Below are 14,284 nucleotides of genomic sequence, written 5' to 3' on the forward strand. Positions count from 1 at the left end.
TTATTCCCTCCTTTGAAGCAGCAAAAGAAAGCTGAAGATTTGCCAGTGTCGGTCTTGCTTACTGAATGAAAGCAAAGATAAGTAGAGTTTATGCTTTTATACTGTTTTATTATACAAAATAGGCAGTTTGTTAAATAGTATCATGCTTCAGAAATACATGTACACAAACGTGCACAGAGAAGGTTTTTGCTCAGATTATAGCTTGTTGTCCCTCAAAATCAGTATGATTTTTCTGTTCTTTTAAAAGAAAGAGGACAAGTCTCTCGTTAAGTTTCAGTGTGCTTCCAAATGAAGCGTTTAACTATTGTCTTTCCTTCTTAGTACTACTCATGATGGAGGAACAGTCCTCAAACACTACTATTCTCCAGGCAGTGTCATCTCCCAGTGATCAATTCATCTCTGAAATCTTGGTTACTTCATCTTTCATATCTTCGATCTCAGTTTGAACTTTTGTTAGATTGGTCAATTTCTCATTCAGTACAGCAATTTCTTTCTCATGTCGCAATACGTCCTCAACTAATCTTCCTATTCTCAGTGTTAGGTCATTTATTAATGGTTCTAAGATGGCAAAATCTTTTTTAAGATTGTACATCTTGGGTTTTAAATCATTTGCAAATGTAACAGTTTTCAGAACTTTTGCTCTGTCACCTTCAAGATTCAGAAGTCTATCTGAATGTTTGTCAAAATCATTCCTTAACTCAGACAATGCTGTCTTAATTTGTTCAATTTTTCTTGCGTTACTGGATGCTAAGCTTTGTAGTTTTGTACTTCGGTCAATGCTACTAGTAAGCAGGTCACCTATATTTTCTACTGTCTTCTTTTCACCTTTTTCTACTTTATCTTCTAGCGCTTGCAAAGAACTTGTCAATGCTGTCATCTCTGAGACAAGGCCTGAAATACGCCTTATGTCAGTTTTTACCGTCACAATTTTCAAAGTTATGTTTTTTGCGACAGAAGCTGCATTCTCTTCCGCACTTGTAACTGCATTAAAAAGGCTTGTTAAATTCTTCTGCAGTTCTTCTTTCTTTTTAATTATGCTGCTAGACCACGTTTTCATTGTATAAATATCTTCCTGTAGATGTTTAATGTGAGAAGTTACTTGGAGATCTTCCAGCTGTTCCAATAAGTTCCAAGTCTTTTCACACTAGAGAAACACAAATAAAAATATTTGACAATTTTTCTAACTTAACTCTCACATCAAGATTAAAGCTATACTCTAATGAAATACCTTAGAATCCTGATATTGAAATTCAGAGGAAACCATATCTTTAGGAAATAAATTGGTGTTACAATACAATTAAGATATTCATTTTTTCTTTCAGCATATGTAAGAAATTCAAATATTACTACTTTTCTGTTCTTAAAAAAAATACAGGAAGGTTTTACATGTATATCTTTTTTGTATCATTTGTAAGGGAGGGAGGAAAACAAATCATCAAATGCAAATTTCTTTTGATTTACAGATTTTTTTGTATTGTCTATAATCTGTGCGATCCAGAAAGACTCATGTAGAAGATATTCAGAAACATTTTAGAAAGTTGCCTACTTTAAAGATTTTATTACAAAATTAAGGAGCATAACTTACAGATGTGTTTTTATTTTGGGGATTGCAACATGTATTTTAAACAAAACATTCACATGAGAAAAAAAAAAAGAATTAGGCATCATTCTTTTTTGTTTAAATAGCCACCAAAATGCATCACACAAAAAAATTTTATTTGGACAGCCCACTTTCCTGAAAACTATGTTAATGAGGGAAAACACGTGCTACTCTTGTTTTTTTTTTTTGGATGAATTTGCTAGTTCACTATTGTGTTTTATTTTTTTAAATGATTGGTTTTTGGTTTTCAACTTTGAGCGGAAGAAATTAAAATATCTGCACTTCTATTCATACCTCATAGGAAAAAAATACAGTACAGACATGTTGAAATATTTCAGAACCATTTACGTTATCACTTAGTTCTCAATCTGAGATAAAATTTGGTTGGGAATATGCTGATTCTTCATGTGAGTAACAACTGTTGACTAGCTACCTAAATGGGCAATGCAGGTATATGATATAATGGTTACATTTAATTTTAAAGCAACAGAGACTCCAAATTACACAAATTATACTAGAAAAAGATACAAGAGAGGAGCAGGTCAGGTGTTCAAACATACACTCTGGCTTGTCATAACTTCTAGCTTGGTTTTCAGAAGTGGAAATGCACATGAAGGCTGGAACCTGATCTATGACAGGCATAGCTACCATCTTACATTTTTCCCTAGCAAATGGTTCTTTTCTCTGGCAACAGCATAATACTTGAAAACTCAGATCAAAATATAAAGTTTCTGTACATTTATTACTATTTTTATGAGAAACACTAAGGACAGATCTTTTATTCAGTACTGCACCTGTTTTTTGCACTTATCTTAATATCCTATTAAAGGACTACCGGGTTGTTTTCAACACTTAAATGCACTTTTAAATTATGTTTCCTTTCAAACATAAAACTTAATCACCAAATTGAAAGGGTAAGCAGAACAATAACAATGCTTATTTGTTAAAGAACCAACAACATATGCTCCCAATTAACTGGTATTTCACAACTCAAGATGCATCTTCATTAAAATGATTAATTGTCAGTAATTTCCCTCTTGACTAATAAAAAGTATCCTATCAACCATCCGCTTGACTATTAAAAGCTAGTAATTCTGCTACTAGGCACACACAACATTAAAACAGAGGTTGACAAATTAAACAAATTAAAATTAAGGTTAGCCACACTGCTAATTTTAAAAACAAAAACAACAACAACAAATCTTAATACTTTTTTTTTTTTTTTTAAATTGGAATGTCATTAGACAATGTAAAATCCTCTGGGTACTGTCTGATGGCCAACTTTTAATCTAGATTGCTTCCTTTGACTCACATATAGCTTTTAATCATCCACATTTGTATTGTTGCTGAGCAAGCTTCCATGCAACTCAGTAGTAAGTGTTTTACGATCTCTCTTTTTTATTAATTGACCAAATTTTCAGAATAGGTTTGTTTTCAGAATAGGTTTGACCCGCTGACCTGCATGAATGATACTAATTTGTTCAATCCCCAATAAGCGAGAGCAGATCTTGGAGGAAAAGCAAACAAACAAAAAAACAACCCACCACCAAACAAGCAAGCAAACATATTCTAGAGGCTATACTTAGTTTCACAAAATCATACTAATCCTTTTTTTCTGAGGCCAGTAGTAAAAGTAACACCAAAGAAACAAGCATTTTAACTTCTTGTTAGTGCCGGTCATTCCTCATTAGCACAGAGCTGTTTGCTTAAAAACAAAATATTAGAATTTACACTGTAAAGAGCTGTGCTGGTTTTCCTAAGGATGAGGATTTCCTGTTCCATCTTATGTAAATTCAATTTTTAACACAGACCGTGTTGATGGAAGGCATTAAACTGGGCACGATACCACTGGTAGAGTTACCTCTTCCTCCAAGCAGAGATGAAATAAAAACACAGTAAAACACACTTGTGAAGAATATTTAAAAAGATTTAGTATAGTATATATTTACAGTATTTTTAATCAAATACTGAACATTAAAGTATGTATTCTGTACTCTTTTATGGAAGACCAATTCATTTTTAATTAGATTATGCACCAAGACAGGGCAATACACTCCAATATATTTTTATTGAATAACTGTAAACAGATGTAATCTGTACCTGAGCAATAAATATATGGAACTGATTTCTTAGCATTGAAAAGTACAAGTTTAATTAGTATTGTGAATGTGCAGCATTAACTACTTAAAGAATAATTCCGTACAGATAAATGAATGTAGAAAACCTGAATAACTTAAAACAAATTAATTAATAAACATACATTCATTCTGCCTAAGCAATTTCCTTCCCAGAATTCAGAAAATGGACATTACCAAGATGTACATCTGTAGACACAAAATTATGGTGGTCCTGAGATCCAAATTTCAATATATAGTTACCAGGACTATAATGTAGCACTATGCCCTGTGAAAACTTATCTATGAATAGATTTAACTGATCTATGAATAGATTTCCTCCTCCCTCCCCGAAGTGCATAAATCAGTGTCTTCCAGGAATTGCAGTCCTTGTTTCACCAAAGTTTAGGAAACATTTTCAGTTGACCCTGTTAACAGTTTCTTCTCCTTTGAAATGCAAACCAATACCAAACAAGTCATGTTACAACAACAGAGAACATTCCATAGAGGAAAACTTGTAACATTTGTAATAGCAATAAAAAAAAAAAAACCTCTCAGTCTAATACAATGACTGATCACACTGAACTTGCAAAAGAAATAATGGAGTAGGAAACTCAGCAGGAGTAAGGACTTCAGTCTATACGTAGTCCAAAGACTTCAATGGGAGAACAAAACCGTGACTGAGTTTAGGAAGGAAAAGGATGGAGGTGAAGTCTAATGAGGCTATTTGCACAAAGTCAAAGAAATAAAAATATAACATCAGCTGCTATATACTCCCCCACCTGTAAATACCAATAAAATACAAGGTTCTCAGTATGGGGTACATTACTAATGTTTTCTGTAGTGTTGTTGTATCTAAAATTCCGCATCAGCTGTTAAACATGTATTTCGTGCTTTCTTGCATATAATAACACTCAGAGATTCCCACTTCCCATTGTGAAGTCTGTATTGTAAGCACAAAAACGTTATGATATATGTAACATTAAGAATTATCTACAGTGTACAGCTGCCTAGAGCCAAGAACTTAGTTCACTGTGTTACAAAGTCCATGGAATATGGTCACAAGAAGTAACAACATAAAAACCAAAGGTTTTTTTTTTTTTTTTTTTTAAATGGAAATGAGATATAAATTATAATTTTTAATCTGATGTCTGTATTCCCCCCTCAGCCTCTCCCTTCTTCCCTGCATATGCTAGAGTCAAATTATAAATAAACTATTAAAGTGCTTTTTCATTAGTGAAAACCCTAAGTCCAAATTCACTTATCCCCATCCTGGTCATTTTTTAACTTAGAGCCTTCTAAAGTTATCTCTTCAGCACTTGAAGATAATTTTATGTCATGTACTACTTCTTCTACAACCACTGATTTATTTTGCAGTTTCAGTATGCTGCCATTGTACTGCATGCCTTCAAGAAGGTTTTGCATCATCATTGTATCAGAGACAGTTTTCAACATGTTGTTTTCCACAGTATACAGCTTTGTTGTCAATCCCTCTATCTTTTTCTCCATACTTAGCAATTCACTTGATAGTCTAAGAATAGAATGAATAGCATTTTCAATTGTTGGCAAATAGGTCTTGCACTCCTCAATTTTAGGTTCATAGGCTGCAAGTTTCTGATTCAGGTCTGCGTCCTTGGCTAACAGACTATTCTGTTCCTCTTCCAGCTTCTCAACTGCCTTTGCGTGTAAATCCAACTTTTGTTCAACTCTAGTGAATTCATCATCTTCCTGCCTTTTTACCGTTTTAATATTTCTGGCTGTGCTGTCTTCCAGATCTTTTAATCTTTCTGAAAGGGATTTAATTCTTTGGTCAACTTCATTGATTTGGGAAGTAACTTCTGTATGTATGAACTTTGCTTCAGATTTTATTCCACTAGTGTTTGTGTTCATTTCATCCAAGCTTCTTCTCCAGGAATTTGTAATATTTTGGAACTTCTCGTTAATGCTCTGCATCTTTATAGAGAGAGTCTGTTCATTGCTCTGAATATCCCTTATGATGTTATGAAGAGTAGATACTTCCTGCTTAAACTCAGTCATCACAGACATAGATGAAGCAGCTTCTTGTAGGATACTTTCAGAAGACTCAAGCTGTATTTTAACACAAAACAATGTCCATATCTACTTAACAAAAGTAAGACTAGAAAATCACTTGCTTTTATTTAACAGAGTATAAAGTCCCTTAGAAGCCACTTTAATTGTTACAATGCTCAATGTTAATATTTTTCACATTTTGTTGTTAAAAGTACTGATTTACTGAGCATTAAAGATCCATACAGAAAGGTATGTTTGTTGATGAATTTCCATAGAACACATACCTTTTTTTGGTAAATTATATCAACCTAAATCCCATGCAACATTTTGCAGTGTATCTGAACGCAGTATTATAAACACCGAAATTATAGCATAATTATGGTGTTTATAAATATAAATGACAACATTATGAGATCACTGCTAAAACAACATCACTTACATAAGCCATGTTCTCATTCTTTCTATGATACAAGTGATAATTCTGCAGCCAGTCTAAGTTTTCTACTGGATAGTGTCACACATAGCAATGAATAATAATAATAATAATAATAATAATAATAATAATTTTTTCTCCTAACATTTCAGTGTTTCTTTCCTAGTACTAGAACTGGTCTACTACGTAACTGTAACTTTTCTTCAAATAAATGTATATTTGAATTATCTATACAACAGTAATAGTAGAATGAAGTATGTGCATAAACATAAGTTCTCTAAGTAGTTTAGCGTCTAATAAAATAAGACTGAGATACAACTACTATATTTACATCCTTGAATGATGATAATGGATTGACACATGTAGGTGCATTAATAAAATTAAGACAGATCCCATTCCTAATGTGTCTTTTTTAATAAGAATAAAATCAGTTTTATATTTCAAGAGCCAGCATAGGTTTTGATGGACTAAGTGAGTTTTGCTACTACTTTCACCACTGTTATGATTTCCTTATCAATGTTCTCATTGTTAATTACAGTACTAATGTTCATTCTAATATGTACACAAGGTCAGTAAATAAGGATTTAAATAAGTAATACTAAGCAACACACTCCTTAAACTTTTTTCAATGACTGCTACATTGCAAGTATAAGACAGAGTACTTCAGAATATTCTTTATCTTCAGCAAAACACTTTTGTAAGGCAGATTTTACATTTATCTTCATTTTAAAGACATAAATAACAAAGTGCAACCTGAACAAGATTCAGTAGCAAATCAGTAAATGAAATTAACGAATCAGAAGCGACACCTGATTTCTCGTGCCATCTTCACAAATGTTTCAATGAAATATTCACCAAAGGCCAATTCATAGGCAAGTAGAACACATTATAAAAATGATCAAAAAGAAGAGTCAGTTAAATTTGGCTAAAGGACAATGAAATAAGACAATAACAAACATTCATCAGAAGTTATCCAATTAAGATGATACTGATTACCTTTTCAGAAATTAAGCTGACTTTATTTTCCATGTCCAGGAATTTTTCGGCTTCTTGCTGCAAGAAGTTGTACCTTTTTTCCATATCAGCAAATCGCCCTGACTGCTGGAATAGGAACCTTAAAATTACAAATAAATAAATAGTAAATGTAACTATAGTTAAGCATTCCAGGATCTAATTCACAGAGATTTGTGCTGATAGAATTTGCCAGATCAATACATGACAGGAAAAAAAATAGGGGTTAATGAACCTGATCTGTCTTCATACTGGAATTGCCAGTTTCCAACAGATGTGTAAAAATAAGGAATTATTTGTAGACGTGCTTCAGTTTTACAAAGGGTACCATTCAAACAAAAACAGCAGAGAAGTCAAAGATTTTAGAGAATACAGTGAGGTCATCACACGTTTCTAATGCTTTGCCACACAGTTAAAGCAGTATATTTCATTGATAAAGTATAATTCAATTGGCAGAAATAAAACACAAAAGATTAATTTGTACTTTCTTGCAAAGCATCACAAAACCATGCATATCAACCTTTAGATTTAGAAAGGCCGGTTAAACTAATTCTGCCTAACATTAAACAGCATTAATCAACATGTGGCCATCCAAGAATAGTAAAGCTTCTGTTACGATGATGCTAGCTTTAGTAACAGATAGTAGACACCTCAGTTCTGTACCTCATGTACATACTGGATTCACTCGCTGTGAACTTGGGAGCAGAAACAAAGTGTGACAAACAAGCAAACCCCTGATTTTTATTGGACATCTATTAATCCCTAAACAAGCTTTATTGTAGACTATCCAGCAGTCCTCGTAGTAGGAACCATTTTATCTAGAAGAATACAGTGTATTTAAAATACCTGCATTATCATAAGTTGATACTCTTTAGTATATTGCATAGCAGTTAAAAGTCTCTAAAAGAACTATGATAGTCTACATGGATTAAGGTATGTAATGAAAGCTAAAAGTGATAGCTACAGATTGATAAACAGAATAACACAGAGAAATAAAATGATTAGTGATGTTTCTGCCCCATGTTTTGTGTGTATCTATTTATATACGTCATGCATTTATCAAAGTCTTGGTATCACACAGATTTCATTATCTAAAATAAGTTCTGCAAGATTTTTTAAAGAGTATAATAGTCTGGACTAATTTCTTGCACTAGAGTTCTGAAAATTTCATCATAGCAGTTCTGCATGAAGCTCTGTTTCTGATGGAACTAAGGTATGGATGTCATCAAGATATACCGGAACATCTTTTACAAAGATTATGTCATCTTGAAGACTGCATGAAGAACAGTTTACCACACTGCTGAGCAAATCTACTCTACTTCCCTTCTGCTGTTTATTTATTTATTCCCTGCCAACTGAGCCTTGTGCTTACTGCAAGATCAAGTTGCTCTTCAGGGTTAGATGTAGCCTCCAAAGCAGATATTTACAATTCATGAGCAAAGCACCTTTTAAACTTTCAGCTTGATTAAACAGATTAAGCTTCTGTGAATGCCTCACCGTATAATGGTATTTCCACACCTGTGAATACTGCTATTCTTTTCTTGACCCTTCTAGCTTTAACATGTTTCCGCAGTCATTTAATACAAACAATATATGCAAATGTTACTAATCTTGTTGTCCGCAACTGAATACAGTATAGAATATAAATGAAAATATTAAAATCCATTGTAGAGGATTACCTACCAGGTCAGCACCAGACAAGCTGCAAGGGAAATTACATTCAAGGCTGTCCGTGAGTCTATCCAAAAGGAACTCTGATTGTTGCTCATCCTGGGACCTGCCAGCTTCCCATGATTACTGTGCTTCTCAAGCTTTTGAGAATCTTCACTGGTCTTGGATGAAGAGATGCCTTTTTTCCTCTGCTTAACTTCAGACATTTTGCATTTTCAAAAAGCAGAAGCAAAAGAGAGAGCTACCAAACAAAACAAAACAAGAGACTTTTTATTTACACAAATACCACCAAAATGCTTCCTTTGGTGCTTAATATCTTACCTAGCGAGGTGAAGTTCCATAAAATGCCACAATACTTTCTTAAGACTTTGTTAAGACTTTTTTTTTTTTTTTTTACATACAACAGAGAACAGTTTTCAAACTGAGCACAGACTCTTCAAACCTTAGCTTATTTCACCTTTCCAGAAATATTTTAGCTGTTGTTAGCTGTTATTTTAGCCATTTTGAAGAGATATTTAAAAGCACAAGAACTGAAATAAGCACGATAATTATTTTTATAGTTGGTGATTATTGTCACGGTATTAGCAGAAGTTTCTGTAACCTGTTTTAAGTATTTGTACATTTTAAAACATGTTACCTCTCATTTATAAACGTGGCATTACAAATAAATATTTAATTTAGATATGATCCTGTTGCAATTATTTCATCTGTGAAACTACAGGCAGGAGCTAATATGAAGCCATTCACTGAAAACATACGGAAGAATAATAAAATAATATATTTAGATAAAAGAAAAACTGTTATTTTCATTAAAAGTGAGGTCCAGCTAAGTGAATCTCCACTTTCAAAGGCAGCAGAAGCTCACATTCTGCCCAGCCACGTGGAGACCCAGAGGCAGCGTCAGACCCGAGTCCGCCAGCACTTAATTAAAAAGAGATTAATTGAACCCGTGCCGGACTCGGTTTAGCACCGTTTTGGACCGGAGCGCGGTGCTTCTTTCCGAATCACTCCCTAGCACTGCAGCTGAGGCACACGTCGAAATATAAACGTTATATAAACGTTTGGATGCCAGAGATACTTACTTGGTTGCATGCACGCCTACAGGGACCTGTTTTAAAAGTGTCACAAGCGGCCGAAGCTTTGGGCTGCCAGCAAGTAACGGCACCGGGGCGCGTGCTCTGAGCTTGAAACAGGAAAAAGTAAAATAAAACGCGTCCCCCCTCACAAACCCCTGGCAGAGACGCTGCTTCGTGTCCCCTCCGACACCAGCGGGGCTGAGAGCGGGCCTTGCGGGGGGCAGCAGGGAAAAACGGCTCGGGGCGAGAAGCGCGGCCCCGAGCTCGCCACGTCAGGCGCGTGCCCGCCTCAGCAGGCCGCCGGGGCTCGCAGCGCGCCGCCGAGGCCTCCGCCGCGGCTCTGCGCCGGCGTGGGGCGGCGGCCACGGGCTCTGGGCTCCGGGCTCCGGCCGCTGTGCGCCGCGGGGCGGGGCGGGGGCTGCCGCCGGCACCGGGACGGCCCCGCCGCTCCGCCCGCCCCCGGGCCCGGAAGGAGGAAGCGGCCGTGGGGGGGGCCGCCGCTTGGGAGGGGAGCGGCTGCTGCTCCGGGCGAAGCCTCGGAGCCGGCGGCACTGAGCGGCAGGGGCAGGTAACCGGCATCGCCCTCCCCGCCTCGGGGGGACACGGGGAGACGTCCCCCCCTGGGGGCGGGCGGGGTGCGGGGAGGCGGCTGCGACCGCTGCGGTTTTTGTTCTGGTTTCGCTGCGCGGCTGGGGAAAGAGAAAGGGAAAGGGAAAGGAAAAGCTCCGGCAGCCAGCCCCGGTGCGCCACCGGCCTCGGTACCTGCCTGGGAGTGCAGGGGAAAGGAGCGATTGGTGTCTTGGTCAGTACTGAAAAGCTTTTCCCCCCAAAAATAGCTTTCGTTTTGGAAGCGTGTTTGGAAGTATGCTTGTGCGCCAGGGGCTGCCAAAGGAAGGTTTAGCCCGGCCTTTGGCAGGGGTGGGTGCTCCGGTGTGTGTTGGGATCGGAGTGCACCTGGGGGGAGTCCTGGAGCTGGAGGACGCTGGGTTGATGTTGTGGGAGTCTCTGAGGGTTTGTTTTTGGTTGTAGCTCGGCCCAGTGCTGCCAACCGCAGGAGCTGTCCTTGTGTCCCCATTACACGATCCAAGGACTTCAGAATTTTGAGGTACGTAGAGCGAGGAGGGAATACACAGAAGCACTTGGCAAATATGTGAGAAGCTTGCACAGGCCGTGAATCTTTAATTCTGCAAGTTTTTGTAAACATAAAGTGACAGAAATGCGATAAAGGACCTCAATTAATGTTTTTGGGTTGTCACCCCCAAAATTATCAGTATGTATCTGTTTTTTTTTTTTTTTTTTTTAATTTAAAACTTCCATTCTCACAGCGAATGCAAGTAGTTTATTGAGTCTCATTAATTTATAAAGACTGAAGTCTTTATACATACAGTGTATATGTTTACATGAAGTCTTTATATGTATATATTTATATTTATACCTGCTTTATATGCCTCCAAGTGGAGCACTTGTGGAAAGTCATAAATTGTTTAGGTTAGAAAAGGCCGCTAATATCGTATGGTCCAACTGTTAACCTATCACTGCCAAGTGAACTGTTAAACCACGTCCCTGAGCTCTACATCTACGCAGCTTTTGAAGACCTCCACAGATGGTGACTCAACCACTTCACTGGGCAGCCTGTTCTAATGCAGCACAACCCTTTCAGAGAAGAAATTTTTCTTAATATCCAACTTTAAACCTCTCCTGGCAAAATTTAAGGCTGTTTCCTCTTGTCTTGTCACTTGGTGCATGGGAGAAGAGCCTGATTCCTACCTTGCCTCTTTTAAGGTAGTTGTAGAGCATGATAAAGTCTGCCCTGAGCCTCCTCTCCTCCAGCATAAATAACCCCCGCTCCCTCAGCCACTCCTCATAAGACTTGTTCTCCAGACCCTTCACAAGTTTCATTGCTCTTTGGGCATGCTCCAGCACCTGGATGCCCTTATAGTGAGGGGCCCAAAACTGAACACTGTATTAGACTGTAGTAGATTAATTATGGTAACGTTCATTTGGATGTTTTGATTTAAGGCAATTTCATTTGGTATCTACGTAATACCTGAAAACTATTATTCATGTTCACAGTAGCTTGTGAACTACAAAAACTTAAATATTTAATGTATCTTTTTTACTCTGTTGAAGAGGAATTATACTACATTTCCTCTGTACTTTCTTGATGCTACTGTGCTGTCCAGCCAAACTGGACCAGTAGGTCTCAAGCAGTGTAACTAAACTTATGCAACAGTGGTATAAAAATAATTTTATCAGAACAGAAGGGAAAAACAGCTAAATTGTTTAGATTGCTATTACAAACTGCAGAAGCTTGCCTGAAGATTTCACTCTGTTCTTTGTTAACATGGCTGCTCTGCTACTTTTTCCAACTCTAACAAAAATTCATAAGATACTTTAAAACTGTTTTCATTGTACTTGCAAGTTATGTTCTAGTTCCAGCTTGACTTCTATTTTTTTTTTTTTTTTGCTTTTTTGAAGACACACTGAAGAAACAAAGACACACTGAAGAAACATGGATGTGAAGAGCAGAAATTATTTACTTATGAATCGTCAAGCTCTGGAGAGAGACATCAAGACCTCTTATATTATGGATCATATGATAACTGACCAAGTACTAACAATAGAGGAGGAAGAGAAAGTGAAACAACAGGTAGAATCATCTCTCACTGTTCTTTTTATCTTCCTAGGCTGCTTACATGTTTTATTGTCCTTTTTAAAAATAATTGTTTCTGCCTATCATTACTGGATTCAGCACATTTTTAATCGTAAGCTTAGCTTGCAGTTTTTATTGCACCTCATAAAGTTGAGCTGAGGGCTTGCTCAAATTGTTGCTTGTTTCTGTAAGTATAATCTTGGTCTATAACTGACAGACTGATAGATTAGATGATTTCTGAGTTCTCCCAGTTTTGTATAACATCTGTTCTAATATTTATTCTAGAACACACAGAAGGAGCGAGCAGCTATGCTAATAAACATTATTCTTACAAAAGATAATAATTCATATAGATCCTTTTATAATGCACTGCTTCATGAAGGGTACAGAGATCTTGCTGCACTTCTTCAGGATGGCATTCCTGTCTTCTCCTCTGGTAATGGAAAGAGTTCTGTGGATGGAATGACTTCTTATGGTAAGTGTAACTACAGCGATCCCTGTGCTTGAAAGTGAAGAGAAGTTGTATTTTTATTCCTTGCTAAGTGACTATCTATAATATCTGTTCCAATGAAGCAGGAGTAAATGACAAGTATATTTGCTTGTTTTGCTAGCACAATAATCAATATTCCCTTATTTCATACATGTATATTTAATATGGTAGGAGAGGATGGTTATGACTTTCATAGATCATCTTGAAAATGTGGAAATGTTCTTATTTAGTGATGTGTATTTGAAAAGACTGGAAACTTCCTGTTTTGTTTTTTTTTTTTTTTTTTGTAAGTTGTAACATTTTACTTAAGTTGAAAAAACTCGTATATATTAAAGAAATTGAATCTAACATAAAAAGCTGAATCCTCTGAAATTCTGACATTTTCCCTGAAGATTAACCTATAATCTCTCACTACCAAATACCAACAGTTACCAACAGTTGATATAATTAATTGGTTATTTTTTTCAACCAGATCTTTTAGTCACTCTAAGTTCCTAAACTTTACATACGTTGTAGTTATTGTCATTGTTGATTGATATAAAATAAACTGGTAGTTTCTAATGGAACGAGCCTTCTTACTGCATTGACTAAATAACAAATCTTACAGTATATTTTTGGCAGTGTACATTTTAAGAAGCATCAGAGAGATGTGGTTTTTGATTACCTGAGTAAGACTTAAAAACTTTATTAGTATAATATGCGCAGCACCTCGCAGTGCGGCCATTAGTGGACAGATTAGGTGCACATTTACTTTCCTGTTATGCTTTAGCTGCCCTTTTACAAGTCCTGCTGTCTTAGTTTCAATAAAAGGAAGGATGGCATGGGTCACAATGGGCCACAGTGCTGTGCTGTTAACCACAAAGTAAAAGCCCTACATAACAGATTTTGTTTTCTGCTGCATCCTTGGGACAGTAACTTCTGCCTGAGAAAGTGACTTGGCTGTTGGGAATAGTAATGTTGAGCTCCTGTGTTTGTTTGCCATAATTTCTATTGGTGTTGTTAATTCTTTTCCCTTCTTGGGATTGATGTAACTAGGTCTAGCTTGCAGAATATATAGTTAATAATTGGAACACTACCGTAGGTGAGAAGTTGGTACCTGCTTAGTAATTTATGTCAAGCAAGCAATATTTTTTCAGAGTCTGGTAGCTTTTAGAGCATTTGTATGGGACATGAGCTAGGGAAAGAAGTCACTAGTTATTGGTAGA

The 14,284-nt window shown here is 36.6% G+C and overlaps 2 protein-coding genes across 6 annotated transcripts in view; one reads left to right on the forward strand and one right to left on the reverse strand.

Moving 5' to 3' along the window:
* On the reverse strand, positions 1-10,325 carry IKBIP (IKBKB interacting protein). Of its 2 annotated transcripts, none has more exons than XM_084281592.1 (4): positions 9,943-10,325; positions 8,873-9,101; positions 7,175-7,292; positions 1-1,144 (listed from the first exon to the last, which is right to left on the reverse strand). In XM_084281592.1, the coding sequence occupies exons 2-4, from the start codon at positions 9,064-9,066 to the stop codon at positions 389-391; spliced, it is 1,068 nt and encodes a 355-aa protein (XP_084137718.1). In that variant the 5' UTR covers positions 9,067-9,101; positions 9,943-10,325; the 3' UTR covers positions 1-388. The 2 variants fall into 2 exon arrangements, with proteins under 2 accessions (XP_084137718.1, XP_084137717.1); XM_084281591.1 differs by lacking the exon at positions 1-1,144 and adding an exon at positions 3,635-5,802.
* An 89-nt stretch (positions 10,326-10,414) lies between these two features.
* Positions 10,415-14,284, forward strand: part of APAF1 (apoptotic peptidase activating factor 1) — a 34,753-nt gene continuing 30,883 nt past the window's right edge. For 3 of the 4 annotated variants that reach the window (XM_084290980.1, XM_084290982.1, XM_084290983.1), the window contains exons 1-4: positions 10,415-10,504; positions 10,966-11,041; positions 12,415-12,586; positions 12,875-13,064. In XM_084290980.1, the coding sequence (XP_084147106.1) occupies positions 12,449-12,586; positions 12,875-13,064 (328 nt within the window). In that variant the 5' untranslated portion in view covers positions 10,415-10,504; positions 10,966-11,041; positions 12,415-12,448. Of the gene's footprint in view, positions 10,505-10,965; positions 11,042-12,414; positions 12,587-12,874; positions 13,065-14,284 lie in introns of those variants that run through there. The other variant, XM_084290981.1, reaches the window with a different exon arrangement.

The sequence above is a fragment of the Netta rufina genome, assembly GCF_964035555.1.
Source record: "Netta rufina genome assembly, chromosome: 1".
Taxonomy (NCBI): domain Eukaryota; kingdom Metazoa; phylum Chordata; class Aves; order Anseriformes; family Anatidae; genus Netta; species Netta rufina.